Here is a 16139-nt window from a genome sequence, read left to right as displayed (position 1 = left end):
TGCACAAAACAAGATGGCAACAATAGTCTTCTTCATGGCACACAGTGAAGAAAAGCCTGTAGAATATACATTGTTTTTCCCCTCCTTAGGTCATTCACATATGGAGCCTAACACCAATTTCTGTCAATAAAAAATATGGAATTTCAGGGCAGATATAGAGACACAGATGTAGAGAACAAAGATATGGACACCAAGGGGGGAAAGTGGCGGGGGGTGGTGGTGGTGGTGGGATGATCTGAGAGATTGAGATTGACATGTATACACTAATATGTATAAAATGGATAACTAATAAGAACATGCTGTATAAAAAATAAATAAAATAAAATTCAAAAATTAAAAAAAAGATGGAATTTCTAATTACTTAAGCCTAAGTAAAATATTTTTCCTCTTCACATTCACGTATGTCTTCTGAACTAAAATGAAATATCTCACATACAGCCAATTACTTTTCTTTGCTGAGCAGCAGATTTATTATTCACTTACTAAAAAAAAACATGTTTAGCACAAAGATATGTTATATAGAAAGGTAAAACATAACACTTCTCAGATTTTCACTGATTTTTGAAAAAGACATTTCTCAACTCATAGAATTGTATAAACACAGACATGAAAAACACCAACAGCACATTTTTAAAAATTGGCAAGCACACTTGGCCTTAATAAAAATAAAATTAAACTGCTGACTTTGGAAACACTGCATTCTGTGAGACGTGTACATGTTTCTTCTGGAAAAAATCTACATGTCGGTTCCAAATCCCATTTATCTATAGGAGTAATTTGAATTCAATGAATATTTAAACCCAGTTGTACCAAGAGGATAAACAATAACTATAGGTATTAGGTCAGGAAGGAACTGAGCTTTTAAGATAGACAGGCATTCTTATTTAAAACTATCTGGTCAAAAATTAACTCTAGGTGCACTCAGAGTAGTTTTATCGATTGGATTAGAAATAGCTAAAGTTAGAAGTGGTGAAATTTTCAATTGCCTTAAGTTGCTAGTACTATCACTATCTTAAAATTTTGGGGTCCAGCTTTTTGTTATATATAAATAAGATTCATTTCTTTCCATCTATGTAATAGCCCTTTAAAAGGTAAGAACCTAGAAGGGTAGATGAGTATGGAAAACAGTAACAAAAGGACCAATCTGTGAGATAAGTGAATAAAACATCTTAAATAGCATTCATAATTGTTTAAATGGCATTCTACCAGAGGTTTATAAAGACAGGGGTGACGCAAGGGCCAAACTCCACGAACATAATATCCATGCAGGGAGACAATAAGTTCTGTCTATGTGATTCAAATAACAGAAGAATAAAATTTCCAAGGTAAAATAAACTGCAGGTGCATCATGGTGTATGCCAAAATGCTGAGAAAACCCGGTGTCATCAAAACAGGCTCCAAAGAGAAAATGTATATGTGATTACCTTCTAAGAGGGGTGTAGGATTTGGCGTATAAACCCCAGATGAGAGAGTAGCAGTAGATAACCTCAGTGAAAAGGGGCAAGCCGCTCAGGAGCCAGAATAACTCAGAAAATCTAAAGAAGTGGGGCAATAGGCAAGGTGGGCAAGTTAATGGAGGACCAGGGATATAAGGCTGAGGCATCAGAGTCTGATTCAAGAGCTAGTAAGGAGCCACTGTATGTTTTTAAACAGGAAAGTAGCTTCAAAAATGTTTGGATGCTGTGTCTCCATTATGTTAAAACAATCTCTTGCATTGAATGAAAATTTGATTAAGCTCATGCATGCATTGATCTGGCCTTTCACTCTGGAGGCATTATGATTGATATATAATATAGTTGATGTTTATATGATAAAAAGCCAGATTAAAAAACCTATCTGATAATTTAACAAGCTCACTTTTTAATAAGGCGTTTATAGTTAACTATGCTGAAAATGATTCAAAAGATAGTTTATAAAAATTTATTTCCAAAGGATGAACTAAATAAATGCACATAGAGCTGTGGACTGAACTGCGTCACCAACAAATTCATATGATGAAGCTCTAACCCCTAATGTGATGGTAGTTGGAAATGGGGCCTCTGGGTGGTAATCAGGTTTAGATAAGGTCATGAGAGTGAGGCCTTCATGATGGGATTAGTGTCTTAAAAGAAGTGACACCAGAGAACTTTTTTCTCTTTTTCTCTCTACCATGTGAGGACACAGCAAGGAGGCCATGAGCAAAACAGGAACAGAGCCCTCATCAGGGAGCTGAATTGGTTGGTGCCTTGATTTTGGACTTCCAGACTTGAGAGCTGTGAGAAATTCCTGTTGTTTAAGCCACACAGTCTATGGTATGTTGTTATGGTAATTTGAGCCGACTTATACAGTGTCCTTACAAAAAAATCTAAGATATTTTACTGATCTTCTCTGTCCATGTCATCCCCTAAATTGTTCTTGGCTTTTCCTTACATGGGTGGCAGTCATGGAGAGCATGAACTCATGTTTATTGAATGCTTAGTCAGCATCTGTTAGATGCTCTACACACGTTATCTAACTTACTCCTGGTAAGAATATAGGACACAATTATCTGTGGGAAGTATTTCAGGACAATTTCTTGAAAAAAAAGGATAGAAAATGTATGCATTTTATAATCCACAATTAGGAGTCTTCTAAGTAGTATATATATATAATTAATTTATATCTGGTAACCACAGTGAACAATGGAAATAAAACACTCCTTGATAGCTTTTCTCAGGGATAATCAATAATTTATTTCGCTTTTATTGTCACAATTACCACAACTATCTAGCTACATGACCAATGTCACTACATACCACAGAAAGATTGCCCACCTACACTTTACTGAGACAAAGACAACGGCCATTTATGTGTTAAATGTACAACGGCATGTTAAAAAGAGGTGGCTTTTATGTATAAGACAAGATGTGGCACATGATTTATCAACAGGTTTGATTTCATATGTATTATGCCAAGAAGCAAGCAGAGAAATGTTTTGACATTGAGTTGTTATTAAAGTAGAAAATAAGTAAACTAGAGAAATAAATCCAGATCTACAATAGATACATTAAAATAGGAAATTAATTAGCTCCTCAGTATTTTTGTTCATTATTTTTTGTTTTCTTTCCTTTTGTTTGTTTTTATATATAAATGAGTAATACGAATATATCACAAGTTAAAGAAAAATCTCAGCCAAAAAGAAGGTGCCAGTATATGAAAAACAAATGAAAAATTAGCAGGTATTTTTGCTTACAAAAAATTTAAACTATAAAGAGTCACAAAATATATATAAAAACGCCACATTGAACGAGGCAAGCATCCTCTACCCAAACTGGTAGCACCCTCTGAAAGTCAGCTGCCTTCCATCCATTCGGTCATACCGCGGTGACTGACAAAAAGGCATTAGGAACTTGTGTGCCATCAGGGGACTTGGCCCCATGGGTCATCAGTTCTTGGATTGTCATCCAGTTGTCCAAAATTTTCTTGTTTCTCTTCTTCATCATCTTTTTGTGACTCAGTTCAATGATGTTGACCTCCTTCTTGCTCTCGCTGCCGCTCTGGGGACTCTCCTTGAGACACTCCAACCGGCTCCGCATCATGAACTCTCGGCGGCGCCGCTGCTCTTTGGCCCGCACCAGGTGTTGCTTCCTCTCCTCTTTGCTCCAGTAGCGCCCCATTTTCATCTCACTCATGGTGTCATCATCCGTAGTCATGCCACTCCGCTCCTCCTTGATCTTTAAGGCACGCTCCTTCAGAATGCGGTCCCTCACGGGTCTCTTGGTGATGTACCGTGTCCCGTCACTCCTGATTTTCACCTTCCATTCCATCTTGGGTTCTGAGCACTTCTGAGACTCCTTGCACACGCTTAACAAGCTGAGCTGGCTCTGAGCGTACTCAACTGCAGACTTCTGTTGAATTAACTGCATGTAACTTTGATAATGCCGGGCATGTGCTGGGATGTTTGCATATCTATAGGAGGAGCTGTGGTAAGGAGAGAGGTAAGGGATGTGTTCACCGCTGGTCTTCTCTGGATCAGAAAGCTTGCTGCTTTCTGAAGTCTTCTCTTTGCCTTCAATGCCGCAACCTTGTTCAGTGGTTTTGGCTTTGGTTGACTCTTTACTACTCTGTCCAGAAGAGGACTGATTGGCTGCCATTGTGCTTCTCAGGTTTTTCTTATTGGTGAGGTTGATCACTCTTGGGAGGGAACTGTCAGGGGAACGGTCCACAGTGAGTGGAGTGCTTCTGCAGCTTTCAGCTGTGTTGTAAGCACTAGAACTGTCTTTGTCTGACTTTTCTGGGTGTTCAAGGATGTCATCTAGTTTTCCCCTCTGCGTATCTATGCTGGTGTTATAATTTCGGAATCCTCCCTCATGCAGTGCCCAGATGTCTCCATACTGGTCTGTCACTTTCCGGAGCCTGTGAGCCTGCATGATATTTTGGCACTCAAGTTCAATGTTTCTTAGTTCTTCATTAAGCAACTGTAGTTCGTGCTCCACTCCCTCTCGTCCCCCTTGATTGCATTCTATTGTGCTGCTTGAGTAATACAGGTCATACTCTCCATGCTTCCGAATCTTGCATTTGAGCTCCAAGAGCTGCCGAAACCTTTCGCACTCCTCATCTTGGTTGCCAGTACAGTCTGAGTCAATGTATTCACCAGACACGAAGCTCTCATTACACTGAAGTTCAGTGCTTCCCAGAGTGTCTTTGCTCTGCCCCAGCTCTCTCTTGCTCTTCAGAGATGTGCCATTGGGATCCTCGGCTGCATTCTCCTGCTCTGAGCTCTCGTCATTCCGCAAGCTTTCATCTGTGCGCCCCACTCCACTGTCCTTCTCATGGTTGTTGGATGAGGATGTTGCCGTGTCTGTTGTGCCTTCTTCTTCTTCTTGTTTTTTTGGCTAAGAAAATAAAGTTGAGAGAAGAAAGAAAGCTAATTATTTTGAAAAACACCAAGTGTTGGAAAACTTGCTTGAAAAAACAGTGCTTCTTGGCAAAAGTGCAGTTCCTAGAAAGCTGCCCTCATTTTAGTCCATAACAATTTTAGAAATAAAGGCAATTAGCTCGTGGCAGCTTTTTATGCTTGAATATAAAGAAAACAAAAGCTGCTTGAATATGGCTATGCTACTCACTTGAGGATAAATAAAATAGGACACATTTAAATAAGTGATTCTTGTCTTAAGGTTTTCTCTTAGTTGGGAAACTGGAGGGAAGGTGTGTAAATGAGGTGACTTTATGAGTTTCTGTGGTGAGTAAAAGGATGAGTAAGACAGAGTGCCGAAATAGTCTTTAGAAATAGGAAGGCCTAGAGTTCAGAAGCCACATCATCTTGTTACTATTTTCTTTTTTCTGAACTTTTCTCAAGTTCAGAGGAGACTTCTTTGGATCTAGTAATACACTGATAATGATAAGCCAAACATCACAAAATTTCAGGAATAGGTTCGTTACTGGAGCCCAGGACCTTCCATCTATAGATGAGGAAACTTAATCCCAGATGGATGTAGCTTCTTAGGCTAGAGGTCTAGGGGGCCAATGCCATCCCCCAGGGCCAGTATTTCTTACATGTCCAAGATGCTGTATTCTTGCATACATGTACTTTGACCTCAGTGCATCTCCAAATCACATTGCTCAAAAGCAACAGCAATGTCTTTGGACTCACTTGGGTTACTTTAAAAGATTTTTCTTCTCTTAGCCAGTAATTTCCTTCAGAGGAGAGTTTTATTCTACTGAGAGTAAAATGACGGTTCCCCTGAAAATCTGGGCAGCACTGATTGCCAGACATGGGCATAATGTCAAAAAACATATTTTGAGATAGGTATGTAAATATACGTGAACTTCACTCCCTGGTAATTTTTGGCTTTTCATGCAGAACAATTAACTGTCACTGCCCTAGGGAAGTGCACATCTAATTGTTTCTCTGTGAATACGGTAAAGTTACTCTTTCTTCCACCACTTCTCTTATAAAAGTCTACATGGCAGTTTCTAGATTGTATTCTCCTTATGTCTAAGTTTGCTCACTATTTTATACATATATATATATATTTTTTCCTTTAGCAGGACATTATATAATTAAATATAATCAAGCTTGTTGGTGTCAAAGAAGGACAGAATGGGTGATAAAAGGTAAAACAGGTCTTGAAGGTTAAGATAATTGTTTTCTTCCACCTAAGTAACGGCAGAACAAAGTGTAATGAACGGGAGGGAGAACATGAGCACGTATCAGGTTATTCTAGGATTCTCCATCTTTCCCTAAAATATTTTTCCTCATTTCTTAAGAACATACTGAGATTGATTTAAAATGTCTTATTGATAAAAAATAATATTATACCTAAGTAACTGTAACTAACAATGGAAAGCTTGATACATCCTTATGTCCCTTGCTATAAGGTGACAACAGCATCAAATGTGGTGACATCTGCACACTGTGCAATAAAACTCCCAGATGATATTATGATATTATTGATATTGGACATTTGAGTTTATATACCATATAACTTACATTTATATTTTTTCTCCTATCTAATGGTAAGCTGAAAAAATACAGGAAGGCAGTATTTTTTCTTATTTTTCATGCAATAAATGATACAGACAAATTAATTAGCAAAATGTGTGTTAACAACAGTTACAGGACCAAGGACAGCATGTGAAGTAAACCTTCAGATGGATATGTATTTTAGTTTTTAAATATGGATATGCAATTTTTAATTGAATTGCCCTTTCTTTTGTCACTGGTTTATGAGCACATGTGAAAACAGTTTTCTATTCTCAAACCTAGAATTCCTGGTTTCTGATATAATGCTACTCTATAATTTATCATTTCCCTATGGAATTATTATAGTGACAGGCAATGTTTCTACCAAGGCACTTCTAATGTAGTATTATTGTTTATAAGGGCAAAGGACTTTTAAAGGTTTCTGTACTTCTCATCATTTTTCAGTCTCATGGTGAAGAGAAATTTCTACACAATGAAAATCTCACCTCAGGGACATCTTGTGTTACCTCAAAAGACCTCGCATTTGTATTACATCTGATGAGTAGGCAGCATCTGACACCACATCACTTCACCTGGACAGGATTTCTCCCTTCTTTCTTTATTCCAACATCCTCCTGTCAATTTTGTATCAGGTCACATTTTTTATCTAAGAGAGAAAAAGCCTGGAGCAAGGACTTTCTTGCTGTAACCAGCAGCTGCCACCAAAAAATATCTTTATTTGTGGCCAGTGTTGAAGTCATACATTAAAATTTCAACCTGTCCTCTTTATATTGAAAAGCAATTGCTACAGTAGCAGCATTGCTTTTGAGCATGAACTCTTGTTTGTGAAGTGGCCACTGAGCATCCATGTTGAGCACAGAGTGTAGCACACATGGCTCTGTCAACTGTAGTTTGCAACCTAATAATTTATTAGCATATACACATGAGCACGCATGCACAGACACACACATGCACATACACACACCTCTGTTATGGGATGCCAGCACGTCAGTGCATCTCATCATTCAGTTTGGCAAAGTGATAGGATGTTTGTGTTTTATATTCCTAAGCCTAACTGCCAGGATTTTTTTTTTAATTACCTTTTAGGGTGAGTTAAAGATTAATGTTGAGAATAGGATGATAATTAAACAAGCAGATTGACAGCGGAAGTGTTAATAAAATTATATTAGGCAAATGAATGACATGAATCTGACATAAAAAAATCTAGGCTATATCGATCTTGATTTTATCTAGTAGAAAAACAACAAAAATGAAAAGAATACTAAGACTCGGTTTGCCACAAACCACACTGTGATCTTTCACTAGTTATGAATTACTTAAAGGCAGGAACTTTGCTCATTTTCTTTGTATTCTCAGGATCAAACATGGTACTTGAAACATATTAGGGGCTGAGAATTTTTTGTTGAATGAATATATGACCTTAAGACAAAATGATGTCAATAATCTCAAGTTGAACTACTCTTAATTCAGGAGTATAAAGGTGTAATCACGATACTAAATACCCAAATAAGGTTGATGGCTTACATCATGTCATCATCTTCCTAAAGTTGCCTAAATATTCAAATACATACATTAATATTTTAAAATACGAAATTACTTTTTTGGGGGGGAGGGGTTACCTCATGAGATATAGTTGATCTCTAGCTGGTATATTGAGAAGCAACATGCATTTTTTACTATTAAATTTCCGAATTAGGTTGAACAGTGCCTGGGTCAGCATTTGAATACTACTGTACTCTCCACAATGGCCCCTAAGCTTCCCAAAGTAGAAGTATTCTTAATAGAAAAAAATTGTATTTATTCCCTCTGCTTCATTTGAGATGATCATTTGCTTTCAAAAATTACCATCACAGAGATGTTTGGTCAAACTCTTTGATTTTTGTTTTTTTTATTCCATTTATGGTTACACATTTTAAAAAGAACTAGCATCATTTCAAATGCTGGAGTTCAGATCGTGGCCCTACCTGCTCCACCTGACTGGCAGTGCGCTGCATTGCTTCATTATGCTGTTCCTCCAACATCGACAAGTTTAACTCCTCTAAATATTCATTCCTTTCATCTTCTAGCCAGCCTTCCTCCAGCTGCAAAAGAATACATTAGTACATTACATTCAGTTAATGAGAACTCAAGCTAAAATAGGGTAAACTTAAATGGTGACGCCTGACCAGTTCCTTTTATCATAATGATTCTCTTCAAAATACCAGCCTCCTATAGTTCACCTCTCAGAAGGAAGAAAAGGTGATAAAAAAAAATTGGACTCATGCCTTTTATCCTTCCCTGAAACAGAGCTACAGATTTTCTCTCATAACTGAGTAGACCTCAGCACAGAACATCACCGTCTTTCAAAGTGTATGAAAAGCATACTGCATAATCCACAGCTGTCATGCTCATTACCCCCAACAGTCCCCGTGTTAAAGAACAGCAATGGTCCTAATAGGGTTATGAGACAATCGGGCCTTTTTCCTTAACAAAAACCCCCAAAGCAACTCCACACAAAGCACCCCCCACCAACACACACACACACACACACACACACACACACACACACACTGATGCTACCCTCATTTTGCTTTTTTATTTTTAGTTGGCTGACTTTCAAGTTAACAAGATGGCTGCTTGCCACAAATACGGACAACATTTATTTCATCTGAAAAAAAAAAAAGGAAAATTCTAAGTTACTCTCAATAAAGAGTGATGCTGTGCCATGACTACTGTGATTCATTTCTCAGACCCAATTCCAAGGAAAAAGACCTTAAATGTGCACGTAAGGGTGAGGGAGCCGTGTGAAGTGTGCAGGGTTTTCTTTGTGGGTGCTGAAGGTAGGTGTTCTTGTGGCAGTCTTACACAAACTAAACCAAACAAATCCTTTTGGCTTCTCAATACAAAAGGAAGTGGAAAAGTGGTGGTTACCTTGTTAATATGATAAGTGTTGACAATCAATTCAGATAATTTGCCTCAAAGTGGGTTTTTGGAGCTGGATTACATAAATTAACTGTCTATGCTGATTGAATTAACTGAATTATTGTTAAAGCTCCCCTTTACTCTGTGTTACAAAGAAACAGCAGCTTTCTAGTGAGTCAAAATTGACAACAGTGGGAGATGTCTTCACCACCGGACAAATGGGTAAGCACCAAACAAACACAAAAAATAAGCTTGTCTTTAAGAGAACTGAACTTCTAAAACTTAAAAACAAACGAACCTGAGAAGACATTAAATTGCACCAGAAGAGGCATTAGTGTATATGTATCACATTCATTAAATGAAGGCAATCATAGGTTTCTTTTTATTTACTAAAGGCTACCTAGACCTTAAATTATTTCGAACTTGACTGGGCCAAAAGCATCAATGCATTTATGCATCCTCATTTATCTCACTGTGGCCTGAATAACTTGACCAAGTTCCACTCTGGTGACTTTGATATACAGAGGAGCTATGAAGATTAAGCTGACTAAAAATTTAAATTCAGTCCAATTCATAATTGTCCAAGTTTTACATTTTTTAATCCCTTTTAAGTTTCATGAAGCTGCAAATGCCAGGCTCCAAAAGAAATTACTTAAAGCTAGAAATGTTTATTTTTTATAAGCACAGCAAGGACTTTTTCTTTAATCAGGTCAAAACAAAATATCTGCCAACGCTGATACAGTGAATGATGGAACAGAGTCTTTTGAAATTGAAATGAAGGGATGGGGAAGACAAAGAGAACACATGCTGGAAATTAATGCTTTCCTATAACTCTTTTCTTATTAACTAACCCCACAGATCCCTGAGTTGCCATGTGTAGTTAGTGTATGTCTACTTTGATTAAGACTTCCCTCTAGGCTGGAGGAATACACAGCACACTAAGTCAGGAGAGATTCTTCTGGCTCACCTCCCTTCCCTGTAGCATTTCCCTTCCCCCTACACAGACATTCATGGCAGTCTGAGTTCAGTGCTGTGGCAGAGACAGACTTTTCCCTTGAGTTGAGCCATGGGAAAGGGGGACTGTCATAATTATACAGGGGGATCTGTCTGCACAGTAGAGGCTCACACGTGGCATTTCCAAGAAAGAAACAACCTGCACTTCTCTCAAAAGTTCTCTACAGTTCTTACAAGAGTCCTCTCTGCCCCAGTGTCCCAAGGGGAATAGGACAGAATAGCAATATCTTTAATGGTCTGAGGAAGAAAATGGGCAGAAAATGAAAGTAAGTTGACAGGGAATGAAAGAAATGAGTTATTTAAAAATATTGCACAGTTGCACAATACTGCCCCCAGCAACTCTGATCATTTCCGAGAATGTAGAGAGAATTTGAAACATTAAAAAAAAAAAAAAAAAGACTAGAAAAAGCACACTAAAACTTCTATACTCTCCCTAAATAAAATACACATGCAAAAAATGCAATAATGAGATATACTGAAACTGATGGGAAAATATGGTGATATAAATACAAGTTTTGTGTTGTTTTTGCCACCTTATAGCATGTATTGCTTAAATTACATTTTTAAATTATGATATTAAAATGCATTTCCTTTCCTTATTTTTCTAGAAATCTGATTTTCTAAAGACAATTAGCTGCCTTCCAGTGTCATGACAGCTTCTTTAGGATCAAGGGGCTAGGGCAGATCTTGATTTTGACAGATAGGATGATATGCTACAGAGTCAGACAACCATCTTTTATCAACTGTGGAAAGAAAGTCTTGTTTGAAAATTCATCCTCCAACATTGACTCTTGGGTCAGGAGTGTAACCAGATATTCAAAAACACCAGTGGTTCTACCAAGCACATGTACGCCATTAAAGATTAACAGGATCTGGTTTTATGTTATTAATTTCTATTTTTTCCACAGTATGTTATAGCTGTTATGTGGCATAATAAAGAAAATGCTTTAATTATAAATAAATGAGGTTCTCTAGCAGTTACATGGAAAGGGCAGGGAAACCACATTATAAAGTTGAAATATCTTTTCTACAGCAAGGATGACTATTGAGTACTCGTCAATTTACCGTTAATTTCACTAATATGTATTTAGCCCCTTTATTCTGTTATTTTTCAAGAAAATGGGATCATTGAGATTAACCAGTTTGCAAAATTTCCAGGTAATTAGTGCAATTTCATATGTATTTTAATAATTCACTCCCACATAGCACAGCCAGTTGTGGGGTTTCCTTTCCCACTCCTAGGACCTCAGGTGTGTAACTTTAGTCTGCCCTAGGCTATAGCAAGCTTTATGGGAACCATTCAGAATGGTCAAGGGCATAATGGAAATATATGTGGAAAGGGTGATCTTTTAAAACCACTATATTCAAGACAGGATTCGGTCTGACACTGAAATACACTTACTCAATGTAATTTATAGATAGTATGTAGTTATTGAGTCTGAAATATATCAGATCAATAACCTGAAAGACAAATGGTGATATAACCAACTTCACTCACTGAAGTTGGTTATCCAGCACTGACAGATGGATAGAATGGTGACAATGTAATGTCCTTTCTGCATTGCGGTGGGGGATAAAAAGGATATAAAAAGAAGTACCAATAGTACTTTTCTTCCACCATTACCTCTCCTTTACTTTCATGACATCTCCCTCTGTAAAGATATAAAAAGATTCTTTAAAAGCTATCAATTTGTTTTTGTCACACTAAAGTTGGAAAAAATTCATTTACTATACATGGAACTACACTGTACTACTTAAGGTATTTTATTGGAAAAAGTTACTCTAAAAAATTTAAGTTGATAGCTAGATATGCTAATGTTTCTCTCATTAGAGATTCTTTCAAGATACCTTAATATGCCAATTAAGTATTTTTAGATGAAAAACTAAAGCAAGGATCCACACAGAATTAAATATCACATAAAGTCAATCATTTTTCATTTATGAATTAATTTAAATAACTGGCAAGTGGAAGGAGAGAGTAATGATTCAATTTTGTGTTTTCAAAAAAATAAGATGTTTAGCTGCCTTTCTGTGAAGCCATATTAAGGAGTCTTTACTTATAATTGTTTTGATAAGGTTGGCCAGTTGGGAAAGATGACTCAATTATATTTTGTATGCCTGGTTTTACAAACATCCGTGACACTGATCTGTTATAGAATAGCAGACAATGAACCTAAAGTGCAGTCTCAAGACTTTTGCTCTCTCTGTTCTGACCTGACTCTCTGGCCTTGCGACCAGCAGCACGATTCTCCGGCACTCATCACTAGATAGCAGGGCCACCGCCGCCTCTCGATCCTGGGCGTCTTCCCCATTTATCTAGAAAACAGATGAAAGTGGCGCATTAGTTTCCATTTCCACAATGCTGCACACAATAAATGGCAAATATCAGCTCATTTATGGTAAATGTATGGACAATGAAGCTCACACAATGGGCTCGTCTTCAGCCCCTCAGTGGTAAGTGCCTTCACTCAATTACGTGCTTACTGTAAGAGCCGTATCGATCCCTGAAGGATGGCGGACATCAGAGGAAGCAGTTATGTTCATAAATGTCCAACCTGCGCCCTGGCAACATACATCTAGCAACACAATTAACCAGCCCCTGACAGGTGACGTTCATCTTTCTCCGCTCAGAGTAATGGAAGTGTCACTCTGAGATAATGGTGCTGGGGGAAGTAGGACCAGCAATACCACAACTGAAATCCGTCATCCTGCACGCTTGCTGTGAGCCAATTAGCGAGCTGCCGCGTTATCTCTCACCGGGCGATGCTCCCGGGCTGCTGTTGCTTGCATTTTCATTTAATCATTTCGTATTTGCGTGTGGGTCTGACTCAGTTGCCCCAAATCACTCTCGGGATATCTTTCAGTGCTTAACTAATCAAACGAAGAACCAGTATCATTGTCATCTACTCCAGCTCCTTTCTCGGATCTATCCGCTTCCCTAAAACAACAAAACTAATGAAATATCCTAAGGCTCATCTCTTAAGTATACTTAAATAAAATTTTTAAAAATTAACATAAAATAAGAAAAAAAATTTAAATAAGAATGCTTACTGAAAGAAGCCAAGCTTGAGTAAACTTTCGATTAAAACAAAAGATTCTAGCGGTGTTTGAAATGTACCTTTTTCTTTTTTCTAAGTTCTACAGGGCAAATAAGGTTCCTAAAGTTTGTATTTTAAACTACATTTCATGTTCAAATGTATTTAGCTCTTATTGATACACTTTTTTCTTTGGATATTTTAAATTTCTTTTATTTTATTGATTGCTCAATTCCATAGAGATGAGATTTTTGATCCATAACACATAATCAAAAATGTGGGAAGAAATTTCAATTGAAGAGGTCAAGTAATTCTATCTAAAATAAGTATTTATTTCAGAAAGTGTGGCTGCATTGACCATTTTTTTTCTAATAATTAATTTAACATCTTTCACTGAGAATTTCTGCTTAAAAGCATGAAGTAGACTCCTGACATTTTCTCCTTGTGGGTCTCTGGGATTCTGGCTGATTCATGAAGACAGACATAATTATCTGAAGACAAGCTCAGGAATCTCAACTGTGGACCACAATAAATGATTATTATTCCTAGACTCATATTTAGCACAAAGAAAGCAGACAGTGATAGTCAAAGGGGGGGGAAAATCATACAACTTCATGCTGTATTTTCTTACTGTGGTCAAATGAATAGCTCCTTAGTTTTTCACTTGTATGTGTGGACAGGAAATTCAGCTTTTATAAAGTACATTCCCCTCCCTTTTTTTTTTTTGGCAATTCTCAAATAAAATTCATCAAATTAGAAAATGAAAACTTTGATTCCAAACTGGGGACTAATGACCAAGAAGGATGTGTTGTGGGTTTTTTTTTTTTTGGTAAATATGTATCTGAAAATTTTGTACTGAGTCCAAGCCCTTTTATTCTTCAAATAAACATAAATTGGCAGTGATGGATTCCACTACACCTCCCCCACCTCAATTGCGTGTAGTTTAAAAATAATGATTTCTTTCAGTTTTGAGGGCTTTTATCCATTTCATAGTAATTCTTAGTAGTATATCTGTGATGCATCTATTTGTCTATCAATTATGGACCTAATCATTCATCTTCCCTCCATTGTAGGCATTGATCCTAAGGAGACTGAGTTGGATGATCTCACATAACTTAAACTTTTCTGTTTGAAATACAATTCTCACTACTACTTTTTCACTTGAGTATATGCATACTTCCAAATTCTTCATCTAAACTTTACTTACCATTAGTCTAAACACTCTTCAGACATGTTAATGTTATTGTTCATTTCCTCTATTAAAATGCAGATTATAGTGCCTTTCTCGGAGGACTGTTATAGGATTAAAAGAGTTAATATATGTGAACAGTTTAAATAAGTGCCTGTTATACAGAAAGTGCTCAAGCTTGCACATATTACTGTTAATGCTATTGTTGTTATTATTATTACTATGATTATTTATATTTTAATCCCTCAGAAAGACTCTTTTCTTCTAAACAAAACACATATATTAAAATTCATGTGGGTAGTGGTGGTGGTGGGATGAATTGGGAGATTGGGATTGACATATGGACACTAATATGTATAAAATGGATAACTAATAAGAACCTGCTGTATAAAAAATAAAATTAAATTAAAAAAAATAGAATAAAATTCATGCATAACATTGAAATCCATAGCAGGAAACATGGTTCTAGTTTAAAAGATATCTATCTCATATATATTTTTAGAGGGCCATCAAGAAACAATATGGCTGCATTTGATTTCCTTTATAGTTGGTGTTCTTCTCTCTCCTCTGTGAACTCATACTGACGAAAGCCATGGTCTTCAGTCCTGGCATTATGTTCTTATTTTGGGAGGACAGATCATACATTGTAGAAACAGCTTTACATCCAGAATCATATGTGGAATGAAAGAAATCTGTCACAGAAAACTGGCATTAAAATGTAATCTTTGTTTATTTTTCAAAATAAAGGCCACCTTAGCCACTTGGTTGGTAGATCCCATTGTACTCGGGACATTAGCTTGATACCCAGATTGATACTGAGGCAAAAAATGCAGCCATAGGTTTCATCAAAGATGCCTTTCAAGGAATGACAAGACTTGAGGAATGGAATCAGAGAGACCTTTCCACCTTCATTTGCTCTTGTTGCTGAATGATGGCTCATAGCTACAGGATTGCTTGTGGGAAAGCAGCTTGCTGAGCCTGGAAACATCATGCAGACAGAAAGGTGAAGGACCCAGAAACAAGGGGGAGAGCATAGATGAGAACTGGAGTCAGCACAATTTAATGGAAGACTTCCATTTCAAGAAAAGAGAGGGAAAGAGAGCAAGGAGGAACGCAATATTTAACCTTTGTTATCAATGAGGAAAAACTGCTAGATAATATATCTGTCTCATTTTCTGTGCATGGTATATGCAAATATTAGTTTCAAAATGGATATTATCTTGGCTTAGGAGAGATTTGTGGCAATTACAAAGAGAAATCAGCCAAAATTCCACTTTAGGCCTAATCTCCTGTAGGGGCATATGAGTGTGTGTGTGTGTGTGTGTGTGTGTGTGTGTGTGTAAAACCCTAAAAGTCTAGAAATACATTTATATAGCCTTTTTTGCTTGAATATGCCAATTTTTAGGTTTCCTGTATCAGTGTACCATAGGCAGGTAGGCAACTACACTTCTTGGCATTCAACCACCTATATAATTTCTTATTTGAAAACCCAGGAATCTTAGGCAAGAGAAAAAAAATTTATTTCAAATGTGCTTATATTTTAGTGTGGAGAGAA

The 16139-nt window shown here is 37.0% G+C and overlaps 1 protein-coding gene across 1 annotated transcript in view; it reads right to left on the bottom strand.

Moving 5' to 3' along the window:
- Positions 1-2870: 2870 nt before the first annotated feature.
- PDZRN4 (PDZ domain containing ring finger 4) overlaps positions 2871-16139 on the bottom strand; it is a 144721-nt gene continuing 131452 nt past the window's right edge. The window contains exons 6-8 of the mRNA XM_089920547.1: positions 12575-12676; positions 8410-8526; positions 2871-4853 (exon numbers count right to left, since the gene is read on the bottom strand). Of these exons, the coding sequence (XP_089776673.1) occupies positions 3333-4853; positions 8410-8526; positions 12575-12676 (1740 nt within the window). The 3' untranslated portion in view covers positions 2871-3332. The remainder of the gene's footprint in view (positions 4854-8409; positions 8527-12574; positions 12677-16139) is intronic.

This window comes from Delphinapterus leucas, chromosome 11, assembly GCF_059928025.1.
Source record: "Delphinapterus leucas isolate spDelLeu-1000000601 "Yukka" chromosome 11, BTC_Dleu_Yukka2, whole genome shotgun sequence".
Classification (NCBI taxonomy): Eukaryota; Metazoa; Chordata; class Mammalia; order Artiodactyla; family Monodontidae; genus Delphinapterus; species Delphinapterus leucas.
The sequence above is the reverse complement of the archived record's forward strand: the minus strand, read 5'-3'. Positions and strand labels throughout refer to the sequence as shown.